Raw genomic sequence first — 13,887 nt, 5'->3', positions numbered from 1 at the left:
TTAACTTGAGTTTTCATATTTTTGCCAGATGTCAAGATTTTTTAAACTGTTTAAATCTTAATGATTTCTTACGTTCTTATCTCGAAGAATTTTCCAAAATTGTTCAAAAACATGCTTCGTCATTTATGCATGGTTTCTTATGAGTTATATGTCAGGAAAGACCAATTCCAGGCCAAATAGGATAAAAAACTTAAAATGTTGACTCGACCTTCTCCAATTTTCAAGAAAACTTTGCATAACTGTATGTTATGGAAATAATTTACATTTTTGCAAAAGACAATTTTGTCTCAGACGTCATTTCGACCGAAAGTTACGTTACCAGAGCAAAAATGGCCGATTTTTCAACAAATGTAAATGATTGCCAAAACTCACAATTATGCACAGTTTTATGCAAATCTGAAAAATTGATTTTTTTTTCAATTCTGCATTTGGTGTGGAACTGGTTGAAAGGTCAGATGTCTCACCTACAAATAAATATTTGAAATGAAAAATGTGGAAATGTAGTTAGTTATGTAAAACAAAATCTGTTTTTTATTTGTGAAAAGGGTTGTCTCTGATTTTTTTAGAAGGTTAGAATTGTATGTTATTTCCGAATATATTTGTCACTACATTTAAAACTCGGCTTACCCTTAAACGCTTCAAAACGTATTCAATAAGAGCTTGTTTCTTGGCACATTTTTCGTCTTCTCTACAAATTCCAATGTTCAAACCCATGACGATAGTCCGCATTAATCCTCCTTCTGTAGCATCCCATAAAAATTTTGGGACATAGCATGCTATAGCCTGAAATTTTTTTTAAAAATATAATAAATGTTTACGTATTTTAATATATTGTAATGTACCGATGGCTATTGCTGTTTACTTTATTTATTTCATAGTGACCACTGACAATAAATGATGGCATGTGGTATTTTTTTTTTTAAATGATTAAAGGTACGCACTTAGAAATGATTACGGACTCCAGTGATTTTACCGAATTTTCAACAGTTGAAGTCTTCAGGCATTTAAATTCATTAGTTTTCTAGCTTCATAACTAGGAAAACTTCCCCGCAATGGCAAGACTCGATTAGTTAAACAAGACTGTTTGTATTTTAAAATTAAAATTTAATGAACCAGCTTTTGAAATGAGGGTCAAAGGTTTACTGAACATTCAGTTGTTTATAGTTCGGTAAAAAATTACCAAAGTCGGTACTAATTCCTATACTTATATATATATAAAAAAATATATATATATATATGTGTGTGTGTGTGTGTGTGTGTGTGTGTGTGTGTGTGTGTGTGTGTGTGTGTGTGTGTGTGTGTGTGTGTGTGTGTGTGTGTGTGTGTGTGTGTGTGTGTGTGTATGTGTGTGTATGTGTGTGTGTGTGTGTGTGTGTGTGTGTGTGTGTGTGTGTGTGTGTGTGTGTGTGTGTTTTTTTTTTTTTTTTTTTTTTTTTTTTTTTTTTTTTTTTTTTTTTTTTTTGGCAAGGAGGAAACCTTCAAAAAGGCCATCGTCCCACCGCTTGACGACTGGGCGCACAGTCGCGGTGACACGGTGTGTGGGATTCTTACCGCACTAAAACCTCCTTAGACGCCTTGCCCTTTTCCCCCGGGACCACTTGTCGTATTACTTCGGAGGGGGCCGTGCATTACGCACCTCACTTTACCTCAGCTAATTGGCGCTTCCAGTTCGCTGATCGTCTCTCCAATTTGTGAGCCATTTATCTCCCAGCGTCACGTTCTACTCGGTTATCCCTGGTGGTGGATACAGCCTACTCTGACGGAGAGTTCTCCCGGCTTCGGCTTTCAGTTCGCACTTGTGTGAGCACATTACTACTTTCTAGTTGGTCTTCCCGCCATTTTCGCTGCAGCGCTGACATGATCTGCGTTACTGCTCTGCTGACGGCGTTAAAGGTGCCCTCCTCTCGACACATTTCTTCGACGACATTCTCCGTGCTAAGGGCGAGCATATCCTCTCGCACATCATCAAATCTAGGACATTCGAAAACCACGTGCTCTGGTGATTCTTCCACATTCCCACACTCCGGACAGAAGGGTGACGTTGTGTGTCCGAACCGATGCAGGTACTTCCTGAAGCAGCCATGACCAGACAGGAACTGCGTCAAGTGGAAGTTGGCTTCTCCATGCTTCCTGTTCACCCAGGTCGAAAGAGTCGGTATTAGCCTGTGTGTCCATCTACCGTTCTCTGCTGCATCCCACTCCTGCTGCCACTTAGCCATCGACTCCGTTCTCACCATTTTTCGTACTCCTCTGGTTTCTCTCGTCATATAGCACTCGTAGTCCTCCGCCAAGGTGATGCCGATTGGGATCATACCGGCGATAACGCATACTGCCTCCATCGAAATGGTTCTGTACGCACTCACGACTCGCATGGCCATGAGCCGGAACGTACTGCTCAATTTCCTTTGGTTCTGCTTCGTTTTCAGCGCTTCAATCCAGGCTGGACCTCCGTACCTTAGTATTGATGAGGAAACACTAGCCAGAAGACATCTCTTGCTGCTGCTTGGACCAGAATTGTTCGGCATGATTCTGGCTATTGCGTTGATGACCTTCGTCGCCTTCTCGCAAGCATATTCGATGTGGCTATTAAAGTTTAGCCGGTCGTCGATCATCACTCCCAGATACTTAAGCATGCGCTTCGAAGCAATGGTGTGCTCTCCAACGGTAATTTCTGCCCGCTGCACTGCTTTGCAGTTACTGACCAACATCACTTCTGTTTTGTGGTGGGCTATCTGCAGCTTCGCTCCTTGCATCCAGTTACCAATCGTATCTATCGCCTCAGCCGCCAACATTTCCACTTCTTCCAGCGTCTCACCGGTTACCGTCAAGACGACATCGTCCGCAAAGCCAACGATCTCAACTCCTTTGGGCAGCTTGAGCGTCAGCACGCCATTGTACATTCCGTTCCACAGCGTGGGACCTAGAATGGAGCCTTGGGGAACCCCCGCCGTGATTCTAAGCGATTTCTGCCCCGTGTCTGTCACGTAGACAAGGACCCGGTTCTGGAAATAACTACTTAGAATCCTGCAGAGGTAGCCTGGAACCCTCATTCTATGGAGCGCCTTGGCGATGGCCTCCCAGCTGGCGCTATTGAATGCATTCTTGACATCGATCGTAATCACGGCGCAGTATCGATTTCCTCTCCGCTTCTGTTTGGAAGCTTTCTCGGCTCTGTCAATCACTGTCCGAATTGCATCCACCGTCGATCTCCCTTTCCGGAATCCAAACTGTCTCTCCGACAATCCGTGTTCACTCTCCGTGCATTTCGTCAGTGACCATGCCTCGGTTGACAACACTTCCACCTCTTCCAGCGTCTCGCCTGTTACCGTCAAGACGACGTCGTCCGCAAAGCCAACGATCTCAACTCCTTTGGGCAGTTTCAGCGTTAGCACGCCGTTGTACATCCCGTTCCAGAGCGTTGGACCAAGGATGGAGCCTTGTGGAACTCCCGCTGTGATCCTAATCGATCTCTGTCCCATGTCTGTCTCGTAGATCAGAACCCGGTTCTGGAAATAACTCCTCAGGATCCTGCACAGGTAGTCAGGGACCCTCATTCTATGCAGTGCTTCGGCGATGGCCTCCCAGCTGGCGCTGTTGAACGCATTCTTGACGTCGATCGTTATGACGGCGCAATATCGATCTCCTCTCCGCTTCTGTTTGGACGCCTTCTCAGCTCTCTCGACCACTGTCCGAATTGCATCCACCGTCGATCTCCCTTTCCGGAATCCGAACTGCCTCTCCGACAATCCGTGCTCACTTTCCGTGTATTTCGTCAGCCTGTTTAGGATGATCCTCTCCAAGAGTTTTCCGAGTGTATCCAGCAGGCATATAGGCCTGTATGATGCTGGATCCCCCGGCGGTTTTCCTGGTTTCGGCAGCAACACTAGCTTCTGTATCTTCCACCTGTCAGGGAAGTAACCCTCGTTCAGGCATTTCTGCAGCACCATCCTGAACATGTCCGGGGATGACTGGATCGCCGCTTTCAACGCTACGTTGGGGATTCCATCCGGACCGGGAGCTTTCTTCACCTTCAATCCTTTCGCCACTACTACGAGCTCCTCGTTGGTGATTTCGACGTTATCTCCCTCTCTTTCTCCGTACGGTGTAGGTGGCCAGGTTGTTGGGTCGTGCTTCGGGAAAAGTCCTTCCACGATGACTTTCAGCTTCTCTGGGCACATTTCAGCGGGCATCGTTGGACCTCTGATCTTCGCCATCACGACTCGGTATGCGTCGCCCCAGGGGTTGGCATCAGCGTCTTGACACAGCTCCTTAAAACAGTTCGACTTGCTCTGCTTAATCACTCGTTTAAAAGCGGCCCTGGCCGCTCGAAACACTTCTCTTCGTTCCTCTCTGTCTGCTTCCGTTCTTGCTCTCTGAACACGTCTTCTGGCTCTGAGACAACTAGCGCGGAGAGTACTAAGTGCCTCGTTCCACCAGTAGACTGGACGCCGTCTGTTATTTGGCTCCAGTTTCCTCGGCATGGTCGTGTCACATGCTCTCACTAACGTTTCTGTCAGCTCGTCCGCATTTAGATCTACGGGACTCCCGTCCACACGAAGTGCCTCAACGAACAAATCCTTGTCGAAAGCTTTCGTCTTCCACTTTCGGTCACAAGTTCTCGTCCTCCGTACTGCCACAGTATTCCGTTGACCGATGCCATATCGTATCGCCTGATGGTCGCTATGGGTATATCCTTCGCACACTCTCCAATCCATGTTTGCCATCAGCGACGGATGTGTGTGTGTGTGTGTGTGTGTGTGTGTGTGTGTGTGTGTGTGTGTGTGTGTGTGTGTGTGTGTGTGTGTGTGTGTGTGTGTGTGTGTGTGTTGGGTGAGTGTGTGTGTGTGTTTGGGTGAGTGTGTGTGTGTTGGTGTGTGTGTGTGTTTTTATAGTATAGACATCTTCAAAAGCCCGGCCTGTCACTGTGTTGCGTCTGTGCTCTCCTTCTGGCACAGTGTGGCATAACCACTAAAACCTCCCTCGCCTCTAGCCTCTATCCCCCCGGAACTCCCCTAGAGTATTTCTTCGGGGGGGGGGGGGTATATCTTCGCTTATAGCACTCGGTATCCTCCACCAAGGTCATAACGATGGGTATCATACCGTCGATAATGCATACTGCTTCCGTCGAAATTGTTCTACCGCACTCACGACTCGCATGGCCATGAGGCGGAACGTACTGTTCAATTCTCTTCGTTTTCAGCGCTGCATCCCAGGCTGGACCTCCGTACCTCAGTATTGTCGACGGATACACTAGCTGCTGCTTGGTCCAGAGTTGTTCGGCATGATTCTAGTTATCGCATTGATGGCCTTCGCCGCCTTCTCACATGCGTAGTCGACATGGCTATTGAAGTTTAGCCGGTCATCGAGTATCACTCCAAGATACTTCGGCACGCGCTTTGATGCTATGGCGTTCTCCCCAAAGGTAATTTCTGCCCGCTGAAAAGCTTTACAGTTACTGACCAATAGCAATTCCGTTTTGTAGTGGGCTATCTGCAGCTTCGCTCCTCGCATCCAGTTGGAAACCGTGTCGAACGCCTCGGTTGCCAGCATTTCCACCTCTTCCAACGTCTCGCCTACTACCGCCAAGACGACGTCGTCCGCAAATCCTACGATCTCGACTCATTTAGGTAGCTTCAGCGTTAGCACGCCATTGTACATCGCGTTCCGGAGTTCCTTTCCGCTTCTGTTTGGATGGTCCGGGAAGTGACTTTCATCCAGACACTTCTGCAGCACTATCCTGAACATGTCCGGGAACGCCTGGATCGCCGCCTTCAACGCCACGTTGGGGATTCCATCCGGACCGGGAGCTTTCTGCGTCTTTAGCCCTTCCGCCACTGCTACGAGTTCCTCGTTGGAGACTTGTCTACCTTCGGTGTTGTCTGCCTCTGTCTCGTCGTACGGTGTAGGTGGCCAGGTCATTTGGTCGTGCTTCGGGAAAAGTCCCTCCACGATGACTTTCAGCTTGTCTGAGCACATTTCAACGGGCGTCGTTGGACCTCTAATCTTCGCCATCGCGACTCGGTATGCGTCACCCCAGGGGTTGGCATCAGCGTCTCGACACAGCTCCTTGAAGCAGTTGCTCTGCTTTATCTCCCGTTTTAGAGCGGTCCTGGCTGCTTGAAACACCACCCTTCGCTCTGCTATGTCTGCATCAGTTCTTGCTCTCTGAACACGCCTTCTGGTTCGGAGACAACTAGCGCGGAGGGTGCTAAGTGCCTCGTTCCACCAGTGAGCTGGGCGCCGTCTGTTCCTTAGCTCCGATTTCCTCGGCATGGTTGTGTTGCATGCCCTCGCTAACGATTCGGTCAACTCGCCCGCGCCTTGGTCTGGGACGCTGCTGTCTACCCAGAGAGCTTCTACAAAGAGATCCTTGTCGAATGCCTTCGTCTTCCACCTCCGCTTGCTTACCTTCGTTTTCCACATTGCCGTAGGCATCCGTTGGCCAAAGATGTACCTAATCGCCTGATGGTTACTATGAGTGTACTCCACACACACTCTCCAGTTCATACTTGCCACTAACGACGGACTGCAGAAAGTGACGTCGATAATGGATTCCCTACCGTCTTTGTGGAAAGTGCTGATGGTTCCTTCGTTGGCCAGACTGTCGTCCAACTTTGCCAGAGCTTCCAACAGGCTATACCCTCTTGCGTTGGTACATCTGCTTCCCCAATCCACTGCCCAAGTATTGAAATCTCCTCCAATGACGATTGGTCTCCATCCAGTGAGCTCCTCGGTGAGTCCATCATATTTCCGATCATTTGAATGGCTCTAAAACCCATGATTCACCGTGGATTTTTTGTATTGTTAGCTTTTCAACGCAATCACTGTTTATTAATTCTGGCTTCTATCAGCCAGTCTTGCTGTAGATAAAAAATCAACCAAAACTATAAAAAAGGTCAAATCGATTCTCTTTGGCGATTTTCCTTTTGTAGCCCTACGTCCACGTTGAGACATTTTAGGCTATTATCGATACACAGTTTAATGTAAGTAGCGTTTACCATGCATCTGATACGGAAAATAAGACTGGAAAACGGCAAACGGATCTGAAGATGAGTTATTAACGGAAGATAAATTCGATAAAGATAATCAAGAAATGGTCGCTTTGCATTGTTTGGGTTGATTTGTTATCTGCAGCAAATTATCTGATAGAGGTCAACAGTTATACATAAATGCTGATTGTTTTGACCTTCGGTAAAGCATGGTTTTCTTAAAATATGCATTTAATTTTTTTTTAAACGCTTACACTTTTTATAACCCAAACCAACATTAGCCTGGTTCTGGCTTAAAAATTAAAATTCTAATCTTGCACTGAAGATATTTGGTCTATTCCCGTACTTTTTTTTATCAAATTTTATATATGTACATTAGGCTCTAATGTTCATAAAACTCTATGGAGTTAAGTAAAAAAATGAAGGGATTGTGTTTGAGTTAAGCCCGTGAGGTGACAGCTTTCTGCTTAGTTTCTCCCGCGCCTGCAACTTTCATGTTTCTTCGGTTTTCTTTCTTCCATTGCTGTTTTTAAGAATTAAAAAAAATAGCTCCTATTTAGCTGTTGGTAGTCGAAAAACGGTCACTGCTGTTTTTGGTATCCAGTCGCTTGTTCTACTTTTCTGTTTTCTCCGGCCTTCAGACTCATCTCGTCGTTAACCAGCATCCACCTTTCACCAGCAGCTTTGGCGATTTTTGCAGTTTATAGTTAGCAGAGCTATGGGTTGACGCTGAAAAGTTAGTAACCACCTCATGATTTTTCGGTTATTGTATTATTTATACTTCGAAATATAGAGCCCCTCTCTCCCTAATGAAAGCAGCCCCAGGCATCTTGGATCCTAAATGTGGCATTGAACACGTCCAGTTACCACACCTGCGAACGAACTACTATTCAAACTGCTACCAGACCGATCCTCGCGATTCTCTTCACCCTGCTTTCGTTATTATTTTAACAGTGTTGTTAAAATTTATGATTGCCTATGAGAGTTTCGATTTTTGCTAAGCTCGTTATTAAAAATACACACAGTACCGTCACTTCACGCACAGATTAATAGTTGCTTAAAGATTTTTCGGCAGAGCAACAGCCCACCGTGTCACACGAATGGAAATTGTTCAGCAAAAAAAAAATTACATTCTTTGGCAGATTTTCGATAAACTATCTGAAATATTCTTACCTATCTAAACTAAAACATTATTCAAATATCCGCAAGACATATGCATGGCGCAATCCAGATACGGATTTTCTGCATTTAAGGATGCGGATCCATTTATGGATATGGAGCATCGATTCATCGGACTAAAACTTTATGAAGAGGGATTTCTCCGCAGCTATCCTGTATGTAGCTTCCATTGGAACGGGATCCACGTCCAGAGATTTCACGAAATTAGTTATTTCGCCCATGGTGGGTTTCACACTTCCATTCCCGAAGGAAACTTGACGGTATTCTTAACTCCATCGCCACTCATTATCAAATTGTTTGCTTCCAAGGTGATCAAAAGTGATCGAGTTACTGGTAAACAACAACAGCGCTCCGAACAATCACATGATCGAATAAACAAACTGTCTATAGCAATCGACACCGAGAGAGATAACTGGCAAACTAATTTTGCGGTAAGTTGCTGCAGTTAGCTGTAAGTTGCGGTAAGAAAATCACATGCTGCAGAAAGTACGAGAACATACTTTTGCATTTTGCTGTACAGAATCTTACAAAAAAAACAGCTACGGGAATAGACCTATTGCTAGATATGTATGTATATGAGAATAAGGTAGAAGCATGCAGCTATCACATCGGTCCACTGTATTTATGTTTAAATGTAATTCACCTGAAAGAAGAGAACAAAGCAAACCCATTGATAGTATGTGTAGTATTTCTTTGCATCTTCTTCATTGAAGTCATTTGCCACACCCGGATGAGCAACTTCACGTCCTACCTGTGAAAAAAGATTAAAATTATGAAATGTGTGGCTGCTGTTTATTTTTATTGCTTCAATAATGTTCCCTTTAATGTACAACCACAAAAGATCAAGATCAAATTACAACGAACAGTACCAACATTATCCAAATTTGAACAAACAAGTGATACACTCCGTAAATTTACTTCAAACTTCCAAAAAATAAAACAACTTTATAAAAATTCACAAATCTTTAGCTACTACACTGAAGCCTTTTTTACACGGTTTTTTTTAAGCGGTTTTTTTTTACACGGTACGTTTTTAACGATTTCTCGACAACGATACAACCTATCGACTTGATTCCAATCACATTATCCGTTTCAATCTATAGGTAATCGAATGTCATAGCATGCTATAATTACAAATGGCATCAAAATCCGATTTTTAGAAAACATTTAAACATGTGAAAAATCAAAATCTCGTAGGTTTTTTTTTTTTACGGTACGTATCCCCCGTGTAAAAAAAGACCTGAGTGTATATAAGTTTATATAGGTTTGTAGTAGTTATATATTTAACTGCTTCCGGAAAATTCGGCAAAGTTCATTAAAATAGTCTTTGTGTACGACTGGACAACAATGACTAATTTCACATAAAGTTAACATGTTTTGGAAAATCCTATCTTCTGTTTTAAAGTTCACTTGACAGATTACTAAAAAACATTAAATTCTAATTGCACAGTTTTGTGGATTAATGTCAACAAACTTATGATCATCAAACATATTGTTGATTTTTGAAACCCAGTAGGAAATAAAACAGGCATAATAAACCGATGAAAAAATACTAGAAATAAGCTGGAAACTCGTACTGTCGGTAGCAAACTATTCATCATCAATTTATTTTGATAAATTAACAACAAAAACAGAGAGCAACAGATACGTGTTTTAATCAGTCCGATGGCAGAAACGTCATCCACGAACATTTTGCTTGAAGCCAAAGTTGTTGGTTCTTTGGCTCGATTATTTGCCAATCTAAGACAACTGATGCAAACATTGAGAAATTATGCTTCGTTCACATGGATGTTTGATTTGTTGCGCAGCAAAATAATCATGATAAATGTTCAACAAGCGCGTACATATAGCAATTAAAAATTTATTATTTTAATTTTTAAATTAGGCAAGCTAATCATGTAAAATTCAAGTTTCATTAATGATTAGTCACATAATATGTGTGTTGACAACACCAATGGTGGTGGCTTCAGCAACCCTCCTTCTTGGTAGAGGATTGGTTTTAATAGCCTGCAGTATAAACTTTTTTAACCGAGTTTTTCCATCTCAGCAGTCATGTACCAACATGCACCATGTAATACACAGCAAAAAATTAATTTTAAGGTGATATTCTAAGGAAGCCTTAGCGTGAAACTTCAAAGGCACAAATGTCAGCTTCCACAAAACATACAAATTTGAAATTGCTACTCTCTGTTTGTAGTAGCACAGCAAACAAGGAGTAGCAATTTCAAATTTGTATGTTTTGTGGAAGCTGACATTTGTGCTTTTAAAGTTTCACACTAAAGCTTCCTTAGAGTATCACCTTAATATCATATCAAAGCGGATGCACTTTAATCGTGTCGAAAATATGGAGTCACATTACTTGCCAAAAAGGACAAAATTATCATTAATACAGTGCATGAACTGACATAACGCTGCTTTTACTGTATTTGTTTATTTTTGTGGCCATAAAAATTACATGAGATATTCGACATGATTGAAGTTTCTCTTGGATGTAATATTAAAATTTATTTTTTGTTGTGTACTGTAGTTATTGTATACGAATTTCGCAATTTATTTTAAGGTAATACCTCGAAAGAGCACCAACTGTGCAGATTTTTGTGCAGTCTCAAATTCAATTCGCGAAATATTGGGAGGAACGTACAAAATACAATAACATAACCTGTACTTAATACCCCGTTCACATTACAGCGCATATCACGTAATATACGCTGTCTTGCAATGAGCACTCATACATCTAGTTTTCACTGGAAATCCTATGTATGAGTGCTCATTGCAAGACAGCCTATATTACGTGATATTGGCTGTAATGTGAACGGGGTATAAGTTTTTTGGTTGTCGCGAAACAACGTATCGAATGTTTGAAGTTACGTTTCGATACACATTGAATATATGTTTTCCTTGATTTAGTGCATTTAGTGCAGCACGCAATTTCTGGAAGCTTATACCCCGGACAGACTATGGCTTATATCATGTAATATAGGCTGTCTTGCAATGAGCACTCATACATAGGATTTCCAGTGAAAACTAGATGTATGAGTGCTCATTGCAAGACAGTGCCTATATTACATGATACAAGCCATAGTCTATACGGGGTATTACATTTTTGTTTACTTATGCGGAATATTCCGCAGAATTTAAAAAAGTATCACATATCTCAATATGTGACCACTTTGTTGTATTTCGATGATTATCTCGTCCCTTCATATGGTTTAATTTAAATAGTAGTATGTTCTTGTCTTATACCTCGATCTCTCTTACTTACCTCTCTTCTAAAGGCATCCGGCATTGTAAAAGTACTAGATATCCAACAGAACGTGTTAACAACATGCGCTGGGATCCCATTGACAATACAACTGATTGGTTGTCCGACATATTGAGTGGCAGTGATGATCATACTGCATGATAACAGCAGTGCGGTTGTAAAGCTATTATGAAGGCGGAACACGGCACTGTCAGTGAATATATCCTGCCTCTTAAAGTAGTCTTTTAATCCTCCGAGTAGCTTATACATTTCTTTATGATTCAACTATTTTTGTTGTTTTACTTAGAAGTAGAATTGCATCCTGAATCGAAGCTTTTATCACGAGAGAAGTCACCTGAAATGACAAATAAATAAAGAATAAAATAAAATAATAATAACATGATAAACCCTACTGCATATAATATGGATGATGATGCACGGTGATGCATTTTACGATTAGATTAGATTTATTTATTAAAAAGACTTTCACCCGTGATCTGCACCATCTCTGCCAAATGATACCCATAATTATTATATTATGAAATTAATACCTAATATAAAAAAATATATATTGGGGACGTTCCCGTCATGGTCAACATTCATCACTCTAAACGTCACGAGTACAAATTTTATTCTGGGCAAATAACGAATGAACTTAAAAAATGTGTTTCTAGAATAAAAAATAAGAAGGGTTGTAGGTTTTTTTAACTTTCAAATTATCACCTCAATGACTCAACATGCCTTAGAAATTTAGCATATGAATAAAGATTGCAATTTTTGTAATATATAAAATATTTTCTAGAACATTATTTTCAATTCATTCAAATGAATTTAAACCAGTGACCGTATAGAGAATCTTTTTTTGAAAGTCGATCTGCATCTGCATGCAATTAATATTGATATGGCTGAAAAATGAGTCCCGATCAGAAATGTCAACCCCATGTCAGGTTGGTGTTAGGTTATATCGAGACAGCTCAATTATTGCATCGGATTGTCGACAAAGTTCCACACAGTAAAAAATAATCTAAACAAACATTCTGTAAACATTCATTCACGTAAACTTGTATGTCATTTCACGCAAACGAGCAACTTTTAAGTAATGTTGTTTACAAAGATGGGCATTTGAATGCAATAATTTGCATCATTTCAGAACATCACACGACTGATAATGTAAACTTATATGATATGTGACGCTCCATTTATATGCATCGTATTGAACAAAAATTTACACTATTTTTTGTACAATGTACGAGGAGATTTGAATCTACAAGCAAAAAGTGCACGTTTGACTACGAGAGGAGCAACACAATAGTTGGGTAAAGAATAATTGCATCATAACACACCATTGACTAGAAATGCTTTGGGCAGCGTGGGGCTTTAGGAAGTGATGAAACGTCGCTAGAACTATTCCACAGCCGAAGACAGTATATGAGCAAGTCAAACGCACACTTTTTGCCAGTAGATTTCAAGAAATACTTCAAAACCCTTAGTACGTTGTACGAGTTAGTTAAAGAAGAGTGCGTTTGACTAGTACTGTCGCTCATTTTCAACTTCTATTCAATTTTCATACTACCGTACTATACGTACGCTATAGCGAAACTATCTACACAGAAAAATCTCCCTTCGTTCAATTTTGAGCTATACATGGCATAAACAGTGAAATAGTTTACAAGCTTGTATACAATATTGCAAATTTATGCGATATTGCGCTTAAATTTACACGAAATATTGCGCAAATTTATGCTAAATCTAGCGTTAATTTTATGTGCGCTATATCTCGAAGAAATTTACATGAATTTTTCGAGCGGTGTACCTATTCTCTTCAGACTATCATCTAGCTAATAAATTATCACACTCTAACTTCATGTTATATAGCATGTCCAACCAACTCTTAAAATCGTTAACTTCATGAAGTATCATAAAAACACTTTGAACTTTTCCTCACTGAGCCTTGATGAATTTACAGCTCATTACAGCTACATTAACTTTTCTGAAGAGTCTTCAGCAATGGGACAAAAGTGCATAATCTTCATGACAGTTTTGCTACTGGAAATATTTAAAGGCTCCATGACACTGGGACAGTGCAAGGAGGGTGGGTCACCCCTCCCCCTCTCATCTGCAGAGCATACTTTAAATTGTCCTCGACCACTTTTCCTATTACAAATATCCAAAATTTACCTCCGTGACTGAATATATTCCCTAACTTGAAAATTTCTACAATATCAAGTTCGGGTAAGTTGACTGTGTAACATTTAAGTCAACTTGAGTGCTTCATATTCTTTTGCATGAAAAATGTAAAAAAAAAAATCGTTTGATCAAATATGCTTGCAACTGTTCGCTAAAATACTAGTTTTCAAAATTATTAAACAAATACTTACTTAAGTGTCCTGAGCGCCATCCCTGGCGCAAAGGGCCAACGTGAAAGATCTCCATCCTGGGCGATTGTTTGCTTTCGCCTTGACCTGGGCCCAGGTCAAA

General features: G+C 41.5%; 1 protein-coding gene across 1 annotated transcript; it reads right to left on the bottom strand.

The window, feature by feature from the left end:
* Positions 1-555: 555 nt before the first annotated feature.
* Positions 556-11,761, bottom strand: LOC135716064 (innexin inx1-like). The gene is made up of 3 exons (XM_065238905.1): positions 11,431-11,761; positions 8,812-8,919; positions 556-783 (listed from the first exon to the last, which is right to left on the bottom strand). Exons 1-3 carry the CDS (start codon positions 11,677-11,679, stop codon positions 571-573), a joined length of 570 nt encoding a protein of 189 aa, XP_065094977.1. The 5' UTR covers positions 11,680-11,761; the 3' UTR covers positions 556-570.
* Between the last annotated feature and the right edge of the window lie 2,126 nt (positions 11,762-13,887).

Source organism: Ochlerotatus camptorhynchus, unplaced genomic scaffold (assembly GCF_037179485.1).
Source record: "Ochlerotatus camptorhynchus isolate MF236.1 unplaced genomic scaffold, CSIRO-AGI_Acam_v1.1 ptg001105l, whole genome shotgun sequence".
NCBI lineage: Eukaryota > Metazoa > Arthropoda > Insecta > Diptera > Culicidae > Ochlerotatus > Ochlerotatus camptorhynchus.
The sequence above is the reverse complement of the archived record's forward strand: the minus strand, read 5'-3'. Positions and strand labels throughout refer to the sequence as shown.

What these genes read in the sequence shown, in the direction of transcription:
- LOC135716064 (XM_065238905.1), bottom strand. Translation starts at nt 11,679, where the DNA reads ATGTATAAGCTACTCGGAGGATTAAAAGACTACTTTAAGAGGCAGGAT. An exon ending in CGGATGCCTTTAGAAGAGAG is followed by an intron (nt 8,920 to 11,430) that starts GTAAGTAAGAGA and finishes CTTTTTTCACAG; the next exon opens with GTAGGACGTGAAGTTGCTCA. An exon ending in GCTTTGTTCTCTTCTTTCAG is followed by an intron (nt 784 to 8,811) that starts GTGAATTACATT and finishes AAAAAATTTCAG; the next exon opens with GCTATAGCATGCTATGTCCC.